The sequence below is a fragment of the Anas acuta genome, chromosome 13 (genome assembly GCF_963932015.1).
Source record: "Anas acuta chromosome 13, bAnaAcu1.1, whole genome shotgun sequence".
NCBI classification, from domain to species: domain Eukaryota; kingdom Metazoa; phylum Chordata; class Aves; order Anseriformes; family Anatidae; genus Anas; species Anas acuta.
This window is the reverse complement of record NC_088991.1, coordinates 5,533,139-5,550,381: the sequence shown is the minus strand read 5'-3', so window position 1 is coordinate 5,550,381 and position 17,243 is coordinate 5,533,139. Positions and strand designations below refer to the sequence as shown.

The following is a 17,243-nucleotide window of genomic DNA, read 5'->3' as shown; positions in this document are numbered from 1 at the left end:
AGTTTAATTTGCCTCGTCGCTTTAGGCAGTTACACCACGTTGTGTCGGAGCTGAGCCTCGTGTCTCCGCTCGGTGCCGGCAGCGCTGGTTTTCCGTTAAACGACAGATTTATTAGGGCTTTATCTGCCGGGCTGTGACCCGCAAACCCGAGCTGTAATTTGCCAGAAGGGGGCATTTTGGAAGCGTCGTTAAAATTTTGGTAGCACGTGGGGTGAGCAGAGCAGAGTCGGCTTGGCCATCAAACAGGTGGAGGTCTTGGGATCGAGGCTTTGCTTTTTTTGTCCTCAAACGTTGCTCTGGTGGGGCTGACCGGGGTTCTTCTCAAAACCTGGCCTTTTGACACGTGTACTCTGTGTATTTCACTACAAGTAACTTGAAGTGTGAAAGGAATTATAGGGCTGAAAGTGTAGGAAAGGGTTTCAGCCCCTCTTTGAAAAATGAATGACGCTGATGTTTGCTGAAAGGCATCACAAGCAGGGCTGGAGAGGGTGCTGAGGGTGCTTCCCCACCGTGTGCATCCCAAATGTGTCCTCTCCTGTAGCTGGGCTGGGGGTAGCAGCAGGGCCCTGCCGCAGGGCTCTGAGCTCATGTTGTGCTGCAGGGCAAAAAGATAAAAAGCTCTCGAGCTCTGGCCGTACCTGTGTCCAGACGCAGTTTTTATCTGTCCCTTTCTGCTTGGGTTTTTGATGGGAATCCTCAGCGGTAAGGAAAGCTCAGAGGGAAAGCAGGGTTGGTCGGCCACGGTGCCTCACAGCTGCTTCTCACAGCCTCGCCGGGCTCGTGGGGTGACAGTGGATCACATAAGGCAGGAAGGACACCTGCAACCTCCCCGTGCCTCAGTTCCCTATCCGAGTGGTGTGAGCGAGCGCTGAGCTCCCGTGTTTGCTTCCTCTTCATTTTCTTCCTGCACTAATCCTCGTGGCTCGGGTGGTTGGCAGCGACAGCCCCTATTTCCCATGCTGTGTGATCCCAGTCGCAAAACCCCGCCCGCTCCTCACCCTGCAAACCTCTCTCACCATCGACATGTGATTTTTTTTTTTTGGGGTACGACTCACGTGCCAGCAGCAGGAAGAGGGTTTGAAGGCTCTGAAGCCCGGGGTCGCTCCCTCTCGCTGCAGGGATGCTCTCTCACTCCTTGCCTTGCCTTCCAAGGCCCTCGTCTCCCTGCCTCTGGGTTTTTCTTCCCCTTTTTGCTGTCGTCCTGCAAGCGGGCGAGCACCAAGCTGCGGTGGGTGGCAGAGCGGAGCCGCGTGCCTGCTGTGCCCCTGGATCGAGCGTGGATGCTGCCGGGGCTTCTGAGAGCTCCAAGAGCTAGCAGTGGGCATTGTTTTTGCACACAATAGGCACTTTTGATTAGCACAAGTGAAACGGGGCAGTTTTAAACTCATTAAGGGCTCTCCACTGTGCTCGGAGCGTCTCCTTCTAGGAGGGGGGTGGCCAGGAGATGCCGCGGGGCTCTGCCATCTCCCGCTGGACTTTTCCACTGTCCTTGGGCTGGTTTTAGCCCTAAACCTCCCTGTGCTGCCTTTTCCTTGCTCTGCTTTTTTGTCCTTTGCTTGGACTTGTGCTGGAGCGGGGCGAGCGCTGCAGGTGGTGTCACCTCCCCGGCTTAGACCTGGTGCCTCCAGCTGTTGTTTCTCGTTGCCTCGCCGTTTTTGGATGCCAAATGGATACAGCTGGTGCCCTACACCCACAGCAGCTGTGTGAACGACCTGAACCCAGCCTGGAGCCCCCAGGACTCTTGCTGGGTGCCAGTACAGAGCAGGGGCTGCAGTGCCACTGGGGCCGGCTCCAGGCCAGCCATGAGTGCTGGCAACCCAGAAGCTGTTTCGGTTTTCCTGCTTGGGAACTCAGCGCAGGAGCAGGTAGGGCTCTGGCCACCGGGTAGTACTGAGGCTGCAATGAATAGGCTTCATGTAAGTACACAAATGCATTTCAGGACGTGAGCCAACCTGTGTTTGACAGAGCTGGAAGCTCCAGGGTGCTGATTATCCCGTAATTACTGCTGCGGCAGGGCGGCTGCATGGATCTGCGCAGTGCCATGGCCAGGGCTCGCAGACCTGATGACTTTCTTCTGTCTGGTACCGGCTGGAGAAGCAAAAGCATCGTTGTCTCCCTCCAGACGCACTGGTGGAGGTGTGATGTGTGCGGGGAGCAGGAAGGGTCTGCTGATTTAGGGACCAGGTCTGGCTGGTGGTGCTGGAGAAACCCCTCTCAGCAGCATTGCCCCATTTCTTTAGATCCCCTCTGCTGTGAGGATAAGTGCAGTGCCAAAAAGAGTACTGCGGTCACTAGATCAAGGTTAGTACAGGCACCTAAATGGGGAAACGTAGGGAAATGTAGGGTTTTTTGTACTGAGGCTGTCTTCTCTGGGATCCGTGGGATGTGCAGGAGAATTCCCAGAGGTGAAGCCGTCTGGGACAAGGTCTGTGTGCCTGCTGTTGGTGATAAACCAGGGCTCATCCTCGTGGGGTCTAAAACATTTCTAGCTGTGAGATTTTGGGGAGGCCTTGCTCTGAGCTGGATGAATGACAGCTCGGTTGGGCCTGGGGGCTGTGGAGCTGGGCCAGAACCTCACGTTCAGCATCTGGCCCAGCTCCCCAGTTAGATGCTGCACAGCCCTTCCCAACAGCCGTGGCTTCCAGGGAGATGGTGTTTGTCACCCCCACTGTGTCGGGTTTCTCGTTTCCTTGGGCACGCTGCTGTGGGGAGGGGGAGTGCACCTCTAGGGAAAGGCAGGGAAGAGCCCAGGAGCTCCTGGAGTCGGTGGAAATCTCCCTGGCTGCTGTGGGATGCGAGTTTTGCACAGGTTTCCTGCTGGGCAAGCCCGTGTTCTTAAATACTTCTCCTTACGCACTTCTTTCGCCTCCTCCAGGGGAAGAGGTCACTTTTTCCACTCCGCTGATGAGGATGATGAATCACAACTGGTGTGGGAATGTCCTACAGGGACCAGTAACCCTTGAAAACACCTGGGGGCTGTGTCCCCGTGCCTCCAGGCACTGTGCAGCCCAGGTGCCGGGTGTTGGGCACCAGCACCGTGCAGGGAGCGCTCTTCTGGTGTTTCTGACGTGGGGTGGGCAGGAAGGATTGGCTCCTTCACGAGATTTTATTTCAAGGGAGTGCTGTGGTGAGCATATGGGACAGCCCAACACTTTACTACAGGAAGGAAGGCGTCAGCCCACAGCCAGGGTCCAGCTCCTGAAGGAGCCAAGGAGAAGGCACAGCTCTGGGATAGCACCCAGAAAACTCGGCAGATTTTGCGAACTGTCTTTTCTTTTATTTTCTTTTCAAAGATAAAAAACTTCAGCTGCTCCCGCTCAGCTGTTCTGCTTTTTTTAACCCTAAAAAAGGGATTAGTGTGGCCTTGATGAGGTCAGCTCGGCTTGTCCTTCCGCTGTCCCAGCTGGGTGCCCTGAGCAGCTCTGCTCAGCACGGCCGCTTGTGTGTGCGCAAAGGATGGGATGTGGCTGAGAGATGAAAAAGCTCATCGGTAATGATGCTAATTGGATCGGACACAGCTTCCCTCTGCTCAGACACCGCTGCTGGCTCGAGTGGGGTCCTCGGTGCATGAGGAATAGGAGCTGACAGCCCCCTTTGCTGGGAAAAGCCACGTGGGCGACGCCGTGCAGCGGGGCCGGCTTAAAAGCTGCTTGTTTGGGTTTGGTGTGGGGACAGCAGGGCAGGGCTGCATGGAGGAGCTAAGAAAGCTTTGAGCTGTGGGGACTGTGGGGACTGGCTCTGGCCTCTGACGATGGCAGCGTTGCCCCCAAAACGGGCTCCAAGCCCCACAACCCCACCAGTGCCTTCTGCCAAGCGGTCAACCCGGCATGCCAGCCTGGGTGAGCGGTGTGGTGGTGGCCAGGCCACGATGGCAGTGGGTTAAAAAGCGGCTGTTTAGGTTCTTTACATCGTGGGGAGAAGGCTCGGAGGCACCTTGTGACACATCATAGTGCCACCTATGACACCAGCAGGGTGGGGCCAGCGCATTCAGAGCCTCACTGCTGGCAACCCCAGCTGCCACTGCGAGGCCTCCCGTGGTTTGTCTCTTGCCGAGAAGCACCAGGCAGTGTTTCACCTGTCTGGAGCCGATACCCGCTGCCCTCCACGGCCACAGGCCCCCTGTGCCTCAAGGGAGGCCGTGGTCACGGCAGTTTGCTTCCCCCCCCGTCCCCCTTTGGGACGGGGGTGGCTCTGTCTGCTTGGTAGAGAAACCTGCAAGAAGTGAAGGTTCCTGTCCAAGCCGTGGTACAGAGCAAGGCCGGGGGGGGACAAGCAGAGGGGAAATCGCACCCCGCTGTGGACCTGGAGACAGGCACAGGACTTCGAGGGAGGCAATGAAGTATGCGTTCGTACCCCTTGACTTCTCAGGTCAGTGCGAAGGAGCTGGTGAGAAATCTGCCAAAATCATTCTTTAAAATGTTTGAGCAGAACCAGTTGCTCGGTGTCCTCCCGAGCTTTGCGTGTGTATCTGGGGCCGGTGTCAGCGCACAAATATCACAGAGCCATAGGATATCCCGGGTTGGAAGGGGCCCATGAGGATCATCAAGTCCAACTCCTGGCACCGCACAGGTCTACCCAAAAGTTTCGACCATGTGCCTAAGTACACAGTCCAATCTCTTCTTAAATTCAGACAGGCTCGGTGCAGTGACTGCTTCACTGGGGAGGCTGTGCCAGTGTGCAGCCACCCTCTTGGTGAAGAACCTCACCCTGATGGCCAGCCTAAACCTCCCTTACCTCAGCTTAACACCGTTCCCGTGGGTCCTAGCACTGGGGTTTACACAGAGCAGGTCACCTGCCTCCCCACTGCCCCTCATGAGGAAGTTTTAGACCGTGATGAGGTCTCCCCTCAGCCTCCTCTTCTCCAGGCTGACCAGGCCCAGTGCCCTCAGCCGTCTTCCCCTGTAGGCCCTTCACCATCTTCATCGCCCTCCTCCGGACACCCTCCAACAGTTTCATGTCCTTCTTGTGCTGTGGTGCCCAGAACTGCTCACAGCACTCGAGGTGAGGCCGCACAGAGCAGAGCGGGACAATCACCTCCCTCGACCACCTAGCGATGCCGTGCTTGATGCACCCCAGGACACGGTTGGCCCTCCTGGCTGCCAGGGCACACTGCTGGCTCATGTTCATCTTGCTGCCAGCCACAACCCCCAGATCCCTCCCTGCGGGGCTGCTCTCCAGCGTCTCGTTGCCCACTCTGTGTGTGCAGCCAGGGTTGCCTTGTCCCAGGTGCAGGACCCAGCACTTGCTCTTGCTCTTCACATGGTTGGTGGTGGCCCAGCTCTCCAGCCTGTGCAGGTCTCTCTGCAGCTCACACATGAACACAGAGACACAGCGTGCGAGGCCTGGAGCCGCAGCAGTCTGTAGGAGTGTGACCCTCCACACCTGACTGCACCACTGGCATCAGCGAGCTGCCACGTAAGATGGCACTCATTTTTCTCGTAGTGATTCCATGACAAAGGAAAAAAAATATACATAAAGCCCCCAAACAACAGAAGCAAGGAAAAAATAATTCTTTCAAACAGTTGAGCAGGAACAATAGGGTAGAGCGTGCGCTCTCTGGGGAGAGCTCATGGCTGAGGCCGATAGGAGCTCAGTGCCTGCCTCCCTCTGCTTTGTAACCGGCCCCAACCTGTGCTCAGCCGAGGATTATTTATAGCAAACGTTATGGCAGAAGCATGTGTGACCTCTAGGCTCCCCGCGAGGGGAAAAGCCTTCCTGTACCGTCTTTGGGATACAATAGACAATTATTTGGACACTATCTTTGTGCACGGTACAAAATGCTGAATGCTGGTTGCCGATTTCTGCCCTTATGTTGAGGCGACTGACAGCCATGCTTTTTTTTTTTTCCTGAACGATTTCTGGGGAAGGAAAGTATTTTTTAAGGGATTCAGCGCAGGGAAATGTCACCGCTGTGAAGTTGCAGAGGAACTTCGACTGAATTGGCTGACTGGCAATGTGAAGCTGTGTACGAGCAGCAGGAGCCCGCTGCCTCCCGGTGTCCTCCTGAAGCTTGCGGCCAGTGGCTCGTGGCTGGAACAAGTTCAGTGTCGTTTTTCCAGGGAAGCAGTCACAGCACCAAGCCTGCTGCAGGTTATGGATGCGTTTGGACGCTCTCAGATGTGTGGTTCAATTCCCAGGGAGTCCTGGGGGGAGCCAGGAGTGATGGGCCTTGTGGGTCAGCTCCAATTTGGGACTGAACTGATAATGGGGTGTGTGTGGGTGTAGACCCCATAGTCTGTGTGCACTGTATTATTTCATCACTGTGGTACCAGAATATCTATAGCTGCTACTGGGATTGTAATTAAATGTTCTTATATGTACTTAACTACTTTTAAGTGACTGCTGAACAGCCTAAGTGATGTGATGACAATTATTTCTTTGTTATGATGGCCACAGACGGTGCCAAATACCTGAGAAGATCCGGGGAAGCAGCTGTTATGCATCAAAACATAGCCTTGTTCTGGAGGATTGGCGTGTTTTCTGACTGCCTTATTTTGTTCTGGTACCTGTGCATCCGAGGTGTAAACAGCAAAATATCCTTTCAGATCTAGTTGATATTCACCTTACTTTTATTTGCTGGAGAGCAAAACGATTCAGAATTGTGGAAAAAAGGGTTTATGAAAATGTGAACAGGTGTGCAAGGACTAATGCTGCAACTATATATATTTATATACTTATACCTTCTCCACCTTTTGATCCAAATGAGCATGGATTTTCATCCACCCAAGTTTTCTTCTCAAGTTTCTTCTGCTTGGCTTTGTGTGAGGAGTCAGCAGGCAGCTCTCCTCTCCTCTCCTCTGTGCAAGCACTGCAAATGCAGAGCTGCTGCTGGCTTGGCAGCAGGTTTTAGGGCTCAGGGCCGGGTGTTGGTACCCCCTGAGCTGCTTGGCACCTCTCTGCACCACCACGTTGTTTTCTCAGGCCCACAGAGCCCCGAGTTTGGGGCTGGTGTTAGCAGGGAGCTGGTCCCTCCCCTGGCAGCACGAGCCCAATGTATCCGACAGATGCAGCTGAGCGACCCTGCCTGTCCCTCAGCTGCAGGCGAATCAGCCTCCTGCTCTGATTTCATTGTGTTCAGCCATCGCACAAAGTCTGAAGCTTCCTGAAACGGGAAGGAAGTGACGATTAAGTTATACCTGAGTGAACTGATTTACTCAAGCCAAAGTTTTGAGTTCCGTACGGACCGTGGTGAGACCGTGGCTGCAGCTCCCCCCGTGCCACTGAGCACCGCTTGGTGTTTCACCAGGATCCGTTCCCTCCTGGCTGGAGACAAAGCCAAACTGATCTCCTGTCCACCTCCTGCTCCTAAAGTTGTTTTTTTTTTTTTTTTTTAAACTTCTTGTGTAATGCGTTTTGCAGAGTGTGTGAAATGATGCTTAAATGCTGTGGTCGCTTCCTACGGGCGCTGGAAAGCCATAATTGCGCTTGCTAATGGCCCGGCGATCCCTTTAGCAGATGTTTCACCTAAGTTTCTCCTCCTCACTCCTTCCACCTCTATTTAAAAAAAAAAAAAAGCTCCAATACCACTGTGCCTGTCCAAACGGCAGCAGCAAAGCGTCCGTCTTGTCCCGTAACCGGCAGATGCTGAACTCCTGCAGGGGCTGAGCAACCTGCGGTGTGGGCAGCTGCGTGCTGCTGTACCTGCAGGCTGGGCAGGGGCTCCTGCCGCCGGGTGCACGCCACGAAAATGTGCGAGCTGCCTTGGGGCTGGTCCTTCGGAGCAGCACCGGGAGGCTGAAACGTCCGTGGAGACGTAGACAGGGACAGAAGTCGCGATTCTCTTGCTGCTTCTTTCACCTAAATACGCCGCAGTGAGTGTACCCTCATGAAAAAGATAATTTCCTGATGCTGGAGAGCTTAACATCTGTTTCCTCCCATTTTTTTTTTTTTTCAGTGTTAGAACACGGTAGCGGAAGAACCAGTGGGATTTTCTTTCCTCTTTCTCTTTTGTATAGCGAGAGGCGCTGCATGCTGGGGCTTCATACGATCTCCGAGAGCAGACAGGTTTTTCTCAAGGGCTGTATGATCGTTTGTTCTCTATTTTCTCTCCTTCCTGCCTCCCCCTGCCCCTCCTGGAGAGGAGCGGATACACCGAAGCCCAGGCAGGACTTCCTTAGCTCAGCCGTGCCTTCTGGCAGGCTGCGCCGCGTGCCCTCTCCCTGTCACCCCCCTTCCCCGGCAAACAATGGCCAAAGGCTCCTTCTTGTTTGTGATTTTATATCCCGCAGAGGAAGAGCCGAGTGGAAACTCGTGTCCTCAGGGGCCCTTGGTGCATTCCAGCTCCGGCTGCCGCCTTGCCGGAGCGCCGCTGGCGCCTCTGCTGCGCCATCCCCAACCCGGCTGCACCGCGGGATGGGTGGCCAGTGGGTTTCGAAGCACATTTAGCTCGAAACACCGCTTTTTGGTGTCTTTTTTCTTTTTTTTTTTCTAGATGGGGGACAGCTTTACAGCACTGAACAGTAAAACCAAAAACAAACAGCCCCCCTTCTGCTGGTTGACAAGTAACTGTTATGATCTGGTGTTCGCGTTCATGAAGGACGAGCACGTCAGATGGTTGCCCACAAAAATCGTTGGTTCCTGCATGAAGGCTTGTGACAGCCCTGATTGCCCAGGCCCAATTCAGAGTCCTGTAAATCCCTGCGAAGTGTCAGCCTCGCTGGGCGTGTGGTGTTATTTCTGCTCTTGTATTCCTCTGCTAAATTACGCTGAAATGGAAGAAAATTGCTGTTCCTCCCACCTGTATCATGCAAGAAAAGCCCTTGTTGCCAAGGAAATGTTGTGCGATCGGGACCGAGGCACAAAGCACCGAGTTCTCTCTTAAAGATTTGGGTAATGCAAAAAAAAAAAATAAAATCAAAGAATTTGGAAGGGTGTCATGGCTGCAGATGTTAGAGTAACACCTGGTACCGTTTGCACGGGATTTTATGCACGTCTAACGCATCCGTCAGCCTCGGTTAGCTGGAGATGAAGGTGAGGTTGGCAATGAAGGTGTGCTGGGTTTGTGGTGAGAAGAACAACAGGGCCTGCTGCACAGGGCTGGGTTTTTAACCCCCCCCGGCTCCTGTAGGCTGGAGCAGCTTCCAGCATCTGGTTGATTGCTGTGGCTGAAGTCTCATGCGCAGAGAGCTGCAGCTTAGCTGCTACCTTGCTGTACAGCCTGACATCTGCCCCTGCTCTTGCAGAAAAGTAAAAAAAAGGCCAGGGGGCTGACGAACCATTTGGGTTTTCCAGCTGACACACACCCTCAAAAATAAACCCAAAATGTTGTCTTCTAAACCTCCTTTCCCTGTGCCCCAGAAAGATGTGTAAGAGCTAGTCGGGTACTTCTGCATCCGTTCTTCATACTCAGATTTTATTTGTCATTAAGGGCCGTAATGCTGCCAAGCCTGTGTGCTTTTTCAAAAATAATAATAATAAAAAAAAACCCACCTAGTTTTAATTTTAAAGTCACCCTTGTGCCCTGCCTTTCTAGGTTGTGTTGCTTCTCTGGGGAGGGGCCACTCAGTCTGTCTCCTGCTAATGCCTCTCGTGGGAAATGGCCTCTCTGCTCTTTGCTAGCATCCCTCCAAAGGCTTCGTAGAGAAGCCTGTTTCTTTTGAATCTTCTCCCCTCGTGCAAGATCCACCCAGCCAAAACCAGTAAAGTATAAAACTGGAAAGAGAAAAAATAGGGACCTTGTGTCATTCTGGTCTTTTGCTGCCGTATATGTTTGGCCACACAACTTGAAACTCCTCGAACGTGGGGTTTGTGGCTGAGATGCTGTTTTACTTCAGCACTGCACACGTCTGGGTACCAGGTGATTTCCCACGAAGCAGGCACTTTCCAAGCCACGCTTAATACAATCTCTTATCACAACAATCCTCCAATATCCAGCTGGTTACGTAGTTAGCATACCGCTGACATGACAAAATTGTGCTGTGGCTCCTCAGACCAGGGGTGTGATTTTTAGTGTTGTACTGAGGATAGTTCATGGACGGTTCATATTATAACAATCTTAATGTTTTCCAGCCAGGTGTTTCCAACAGGTTGATTAGTAACAAACTCAAAAGCATGTGTGCTGGATTTCTTCCTTACAAAATGGTCTTCTTGATTAAGTAGTTTCTTGGTTATTCATCCTTTCAGTATCTTTAAGACCTGGGTCATCTTTGCCCTTGCCTTGAAATACCTATTTAACATCTTTTCTCATGAAACAAAGTTAATGAAACAAAACTAACTAGTTGCTGGCATCGCAATTGCCCCCTTTGAGACTTATGTAGTTAGGTTAGTCTCACCTATCCATCAACCTAGTGCAGCACCTACCTACAGGTGCACTCTGTTAGTAGGTACATGCAAACAAAGAACGTTACCACCCTTATTGTTAGGACTAAAATTTTCTTCATCCCTAATTTCAGATCTAGAAGCCAAGAAGACAACCACTGCAAGAGTTCAGAAAGCCCATTAGGGAAGCTGTCCTTTCCAAAGGGGTGTTCTGGCTTCAGGGATTCCAAACCACTTCTTGTTTTCTTTCGCCCCCTGGCTTTCTGACTACACTCAACCAATAAAATGTTTTAATGCATTTAATGCTTTTTACCCCCTCATTTTCTAACTTAAAGAAGCTTGCACCTTTACACAGAAAATCCCTATCTCTCTCTATATAACGCAGATCACAGTAAGAGATACACTTCATTTTATACCATCTCAGACTAGACGTTTATAGTCCATTAACTCTGTTGGTTTTCAATTTCAAAGGCTCTGTTATTCCAGTTTTGCACAGCTGTGGAGGAGCAGCTTTCACTTGGCTGTAACGAATCCACAGGTCGATCCCCCTAAGCTTCACAGCAATATTTGACCTTAACAGCACCAGATATGGTCCTCAGTTAGGGGTATGCTTCTCAGTTAGGGGTCTTCCCTCCAGGTTCAGTTAAAGTTAATCTCCAGGAGAAGAGGAGTGAACCGGTGCAGGTAATGGGATTGGTGCTGTTACTAGGATGTATCTGTGGATAAGACTCAAAGTTTTTGCTAAGAAGGAAAGAAACTCTGTAAGTGCTTGGTTCACAGTTACATGCATCTGATCAGGCTTCCCAGCCAAATTCCCAGCAGAAGGCTTCCCGTGCAGTATTTCAAATGGGATTGCTTTTTCCGGTGCCCTGGGAGTTACCCAAAGCCTGAGTAACACTGTTGGTAAAACCTGCATCCACTTAACAGTGTCTCCTGGCACAGTTTCCTTATTTGTCCTTCCAATGTTTGATTCATTTTTTCTACCTTGCCCCTCGACTGTGGCCTCCACGGGGTGTGTAACCCTGAGATTACTTCTTCCAGCAGAACCTGACTGCTTTGGTGTCCCCGTTTCCCTGAGCAGTTACACACCACCCAATCGAATCTTTAACACAGTTTATAAATTCAGCCAGTTTGATTTCCTTGTTGTATTTTCTGAGGTACTTATCGATTCCTTCCTGGTAGGTCATAGATTTATAGTTCCACCTACAGCTGCTTGTATGGCTGCCTCATCTGCTTTTCCATTTTCCTCCTGCAGTGTCTGAATTGCTGCTCTGATGCGCTTTATAACGTATCACTGCTACTTCCTTGGGCTTCTGGACCCCTTCAAGTAGTTTCACAAGCTCATTCCCAGTTTTAATTGGGATATCTTGTGAGACAACAGTCCCTCCCCTCTCCTCTAAGGGTCCTGTGAAGGCTAATAAAGCATTCTGTGCAGAGGTATTGGATGTCACTGAGTTAAAATAACTAGAGGTAGGAACATCAGCTGATGCTAGGAATTAGTTAATTTTAATGGCGTCAGTAACTAGTTAAAATCAACTAATTCACTAATTAAAACTGGAGGAAAATGCAGAGTTTTTGTGTTGTCAGGTGTGTGTCTCTGGGGGCTGTTCCCTTTCTTGGCCCTACTCTTGCTTCCCTTTGTTGTCCTGAGAGTGGGACTAGGAACTGGGGGAATTCAACCCTGGTGGGTACCTGGCACACAGCTCTGTGTGCTGCACAGGTAGGCAGCAAGCCCAGGGCCACATCATGAAGCTGTAGCAGTGAGACAGGGCAGGTGTACACCACGGGAAAGGAAGGCTTATCATCTGCATGCGTAGGAGTCCAAATTCCCTCAGAGAGCTTGGAGTGGTTACCATTGCTGTTGTATATGGGGTACTTGTGGGTTTCATCCTGTTCACTTAGGCTGAAGCTCACTTGATGGGAACGTGTTTTTGTGTAGTGTTGAGCGGTGGCCAAGCAGCTTTCATTTAGCAGCCCAGTTCCACCGAGGATTCCCATGCTGGTGTCATAGCTGTAGTAGGAAAGCCTGGCTTGAATATTCCATGAGGTTTTTTGCTTTTGAATTTATTTCAGAATTACATGATTTCCAGGAAGAGGCTCATCCTGGCTTTGCTTTGAATGTGCCTGCCTTAAGAGAGTGAACTCAGTGGGAGAGCATTGTCGGTTCCTGGCAGATGGGGCGGGGGGACAGGCCAGTGGCACGCACAGGGACACTTCACTGTCATTTCCTCTTTCTCTCTCTGTCATGTACTCCGATGTGTTGAGAGTAGTGGCGATTTGCAAGGCCTACATGTGCTTTACGGTGTTCTGTGTGCACTTTGTGGTAACTTTATTAATGCAGGAAGTTTATTGTGATCACTAAATCTTCAGGCACTTAAATCAGCTTTGAGTTGCTCTATACTTTATCCGGTTTGGGAGCAAAATTCAATCTCATTGAAATCAGTGGCAAAGCTTCCACTGTTGCTGGGATAAGATTGGACTTGTGCTGCATTAACAAATACGTGTTTTGAAAAAAAACAAAACAAAAACAAAAACAACAAAACTTTCTGATCCTAATTTTATTCCTTTGTTCTTTTTTTTTTTTTAAGTCTTGTGAAGAAAACAGTCTAAAGACAATTCATGTGTGACCCCGACCGCAACTTATGAGCCAGAGCAATGGAATATATAGACAGCTACCTGGATACTGATCCGGATTCAAGTAGATATGCAAACAGGATTTCCAAGGCTGAAGTGGGTGGAGAGAGTATCAAAATAGTGAAACACGATCATAATGAGCACGGCATCTATAGTTATGAAGTCCCCAATGAACAGGAAGAAGAACCCACAGATGAGAAGACCAAAGTCAAGAAGATCTGGAATTCTGTTAGGCAAAAGAAAGGACCCTCTATTAATAAAACAAGACCCCAGTCCATGGTCATACTAGAGGATACCTGTAAGGCCTCAAAAGAAAAAAACTCACCCTTCGGGGATGGGGTGAGAAAGCCAGCAAGCTCCACGATGCCTAATAATATAGATTTCAGAGGATTCGGAGAAAAGGCTGCTTCTGCCACCAAGAAGCAGGACAATTCAGCCAACTTGCAAAGAACATTCATCAAGGGGATTAAGAAAATGGGTAAAAATCAGAGGCTCTCTCGCTACTCAGGTTCAACAGCCATTGAGTTGAAAGACGTTGATGCCAATGAAACTAAATGTCTCAGGGATATTATTGTCCCCGGTGAAGAGGATTGTACTAACTACCATAAAATACGAGCTAGAAAGAGCAAGTCTTTGAATTTTGAAAACTTTATTAAGAGTCATTCAGATACAGAAGGGGAAAATGAAAAGAGGGGTACTGTGCCCCCACGGGAGAGCAGCAGAAGAAGAAGCTTTCAGCTCTTCAGATATACGAAAGAAAATTCATTAACTGGCAAAGGTGATTTAAGGCTTCCAGATGAAAGAGTTGAAACCAATTTCCAGAACTTAGGAAATAAAACTTACCATTCCACTTCTTCTTTGTACTTTGATATGAAATATGAAGAGACTTTTAGCCAGCAGAAGAAATCATTCACTGTATCCAGAGCCCCTTGCTTTCTGGGAGTTAAGAAGTTATTCACCAGTGTGGCCAAGGCAACTCGGAAGCTGCGAGGCTCCTCAAAATTGTTTTCACCTGATGAAGAAAGGTCTTGGAGGAGTTTCCAAAGCAGGAGACAGGATGCCACCTCCCAGAGAGAGGACTTGGATATGGAGAATGAGAGTGCAAGAGCTTCCACTAGGGTGGGAGTGCATCTGCAGTCCCCAGATTTAGGCACATTCAATAACCAGGACTATCTGCAGTCCCCAGATTTAGGCACATTCAATAACCAGGACTATGAGAGCTCAGCATGTAAGAAGTTCGTGCAGCATTGCACAGCCACAGAAATGTCTCAAGACCTTGGCTCCTCTGTCCTGGACAGCGAGCATGATTGCTTTAACAAAACACTGGGTTCTTCCTTTGGGCCAGAACCGCCTGTCTCCCAGCTGCCAGAGCTCTCAGGTGACTCTGTCACTGTGCTAAATGCTAAAGAAACCTCTGAGGATGTAATTGAAACTCCACAGGCAGATTTGATGAAAGGACTTGAGGAGTTGCTCCGTCCTGTGGAGCATGAACTCTTGGAGAGGCACTCTAAATTACAAATGGACAATGAGCCACAGTATGAAGATCTTGCTGTGAAAAATCTGGATCCTGAGGAGCTGGGCCTTTCTCCAGCTGTTAGTGGTGACTTTTCTGTAGTGAACACCAAGGCGCTGATCCACCTGCCACAGGTGATTCTGCCTGAACTTGAAGCTGACGATGTGTCTTGTGCTTCGGTAGTTTCTGAAGAGGTGGCTTCATCTGCAGCTGCTGCAGAGGAGCTTTTGAAGACAGAAGTGGATATGCAGGACTCGAGAAATCCTGACTTGCCTTTGCAGGACATGTCTACAGATGATGTGAAGATTCAAGACCTGGTCAGTACTCCGGAGAAAGTACAGGATGTGGGCATAGACGGGCCATGTTCTGAAGATCTTCCTGTGAATAATCTGGATCCTGAGGAGCTGTGCCTTTCTCCAGCTGCTAATGATGATTTTTCTGTAGAGGCTCATTCCAAATGTGCTGTGGATGAACAACTGGTTGTCATGCCTGCTGATCTCAGCGTGAAGAAGCACAGAGAAAGTTCAGCTGTAGAACAAAACGCCGTAATGCTTCATGACAAAGAATACTTTCACTGCGATGACTACTGCCCTTCACTGTATATGACCTCCGGACTGTGCAAGGAAGGAGAGGTATTAGTAAACTTTTAATAACGTTTTCCATAAGAACATATTGTTACTATACTACTTACAAAGATGGTTTGCACCTGAAACCAGTTTTATATCTTGGAATTTTCAGTTAATTAGGCCATCATACAAATGATGACAGTACATACACAGCATTTATATCAGACTTAAAGGAGGCATCAGCCTGGTATTTGCCTGGGATGTTAGTGTTAATCTCCAGAGCTGCTCCACTTATGACTCTTTGGCCATTTCATATCAGTGCCTTTAGAAGTGGGCTGTAACAGATGTTTATATATTTCTAGGCACTAACTTTAAATTTTCTTTCTCTCTGCATTTCGTTCATATGAAGTAGAAATTTGCAACAAGAGTGCTTGCTTTTGGCAAATTTAGAGCTTTTAAGTCTGGAGTGAACAAGTGGCATTCCTCAATTGCACTATGGTCCTTGTGTTTTCTTACCTAAAGGAGTAGTATTGGTGGTGGCGGCTGATTTTTATTAGGTGATGCGTGTTACACTGCCACATCTAGAATATCACGCAAAGTCCTAGCATGTAGTGTAAGAACAGAAAAGAAATTTGGACCATATCTTGTAGAGCTCATCATTTCCCTGGAAGATCTAAATGAGCTCTCCCTTCTCCAAGCTTGTCAGAAGCTGTGTGGCCTCAATAAATTGGTGCTGAGCCTGTGGCAGAAAGGCTTGCTTAGGAGCTGGGTGTATGATTTGAGTGAAATGCTTTCCTAATGTGACTACGTGCTGACTTAGGGTCTGGTCAGAGCTGCCTTGCATCTGCTTCTACACAAAATGACAGCAGTGGTAAATACCCAGCCCAAAGTGAAAGTTCGGTAATGGTGGTGGCTCTAATTACGGCGGTGTATTCCCATTTGTTAAAAACGAGTCTTTTAAAGCCGAATTGTTATATTGTTGAAGTGGACATCACATTTTGGACTAGGTTCTGGGTATTACAGATCTGCATTGTTCAGCTTGGCGATGCTAGGAAGCCTCTTAAGTCCCATGGATAGGGGAGTCATACATGAAAAGGCCTCCTGAAGTCAGCAGGAGATCACAGCAAAAAGATCCCATCTGCTGGTTTCCCTTGGTTGACTAGATGGGTGATCTTATAAAGGTAAAGTTAGTCAAACAGGACCTACCCCTCATTACCCTTACCCATGTTGGCTGGGACCAATGACTGCATTGTCCCCATTAACTTCAAGGATCATCTTCTCCGTAATTTTACCAGGCACTGATTTGAGACTGATAGGCCTGTAATTGCTAGGGTCTTCTTTCTTGGTACAACATTTGCCCGCTTCCAGTCTACTGGGACCTCTCCAGATTCCCAAGATTATTGAAAAATAATGGAGAGAGGTCCCGTGATAACGTCAGCCAGCTCTGAGCACCCTGGGATGGATCCCATCCGGACCCATGGGCTTGTATGGATCTAGGCAGAGCAGCAAATCCTGCACACGTTCAGGGTTGGTTGGGAGTTTGTCATTCCCACCGTCATGGTCCTCCAGATCAGGGTACCCGGGGTCCCGAAGCCCATCATCAACATTGAAGATGGAGGTGAAGAAGGCATTAAAAGTCTGCTTTGCCTATGTCCTTGTCTGTGAGGTGACCTTCCCCATCAAGTAGCAGACCTTTGTTTTCTTTGGTCCTCCTTTTTCTGTTCACATATTAAAAAAAAAACACCTTTTTATTGTCTCCCACAGACCTGGCCAGCTTCAACTCTAATTGGGCTTTGGCCGCATGAATTTTCTCCCTACAAACGTGAACAGTGTCCATGTATTCCTTCCACGTTGCCTGACCCTGCTTCCAGCAGCCATATACTTTCTTTTTCTGCCTAAGCTCCAGCAGAAGATCCCTGGTCAGCCAGGCCAGCCTTCTGCCCTGCCTGCTTGACTTGGGAAATGTTGAAATTGCCTGATCCTGTGCTTTTAGGAGGCAGTGACTTCCCTGTGGGTTGGGTCTGGACGGTATCTGTCCCTTTTCAGGAGGGAGTTCCCCATGACAATAACCCTTCTTTCTTTCTTGACAGACGATGTAGCAATGCGGGGGGTCGGTTGCCTTGCCTTAGGCACCCTTTCCAACTGGGACGGCTTTTGTCTGCATCGTTGTTTTGACTGTCACTTTCTAGAGCCTCATGCCTGTTATATGAGGGTAGATGGGAAGGTGAGGTGGGCAGGGAGAGGGCTCTCCTACCACCCCTAGCAGAAACCTG

General features: G+C 49.7%; 1 protein-coding gene across 10 annotated transcripts in view; it reads left to right on the top strand.

Moving 5' to 3' along the window:
• ARHGEF9 (Cdc42 guanine nucleotide exchange factor 9) overlaps nucleotides 1-17,243 on the top strand; it is a 171,648-nt gene that overhangs the window by 1,090 nt on the left and 153,315 nt on the right. For 6 of the 10 annotated variants that reach the window (XM_068696573.1, XM_068696579.1, XM_068696575.1 and 3 more), the window contains exon 2: nucleotides 12,846-15,036. In XM_068696573.1, the coding sequence (XP_068552674.1) occupies nucleotides 12,913-15,036 (2,124 nt within the window). In that variant the 5' untranslated portion in view covers nucleotides 12,846-12,912. Of the gene's footprint in view, nucleotides 1-11,824; nucleotides 11,942-12,845; nucleotides 15,037-17,243 lie in introns of those variants that run through there. The other 4 variants (XM_068696576.1, XM_068696577.1, XM_068696572.1 and 1 more) reach the window with 4 other exon arrangements.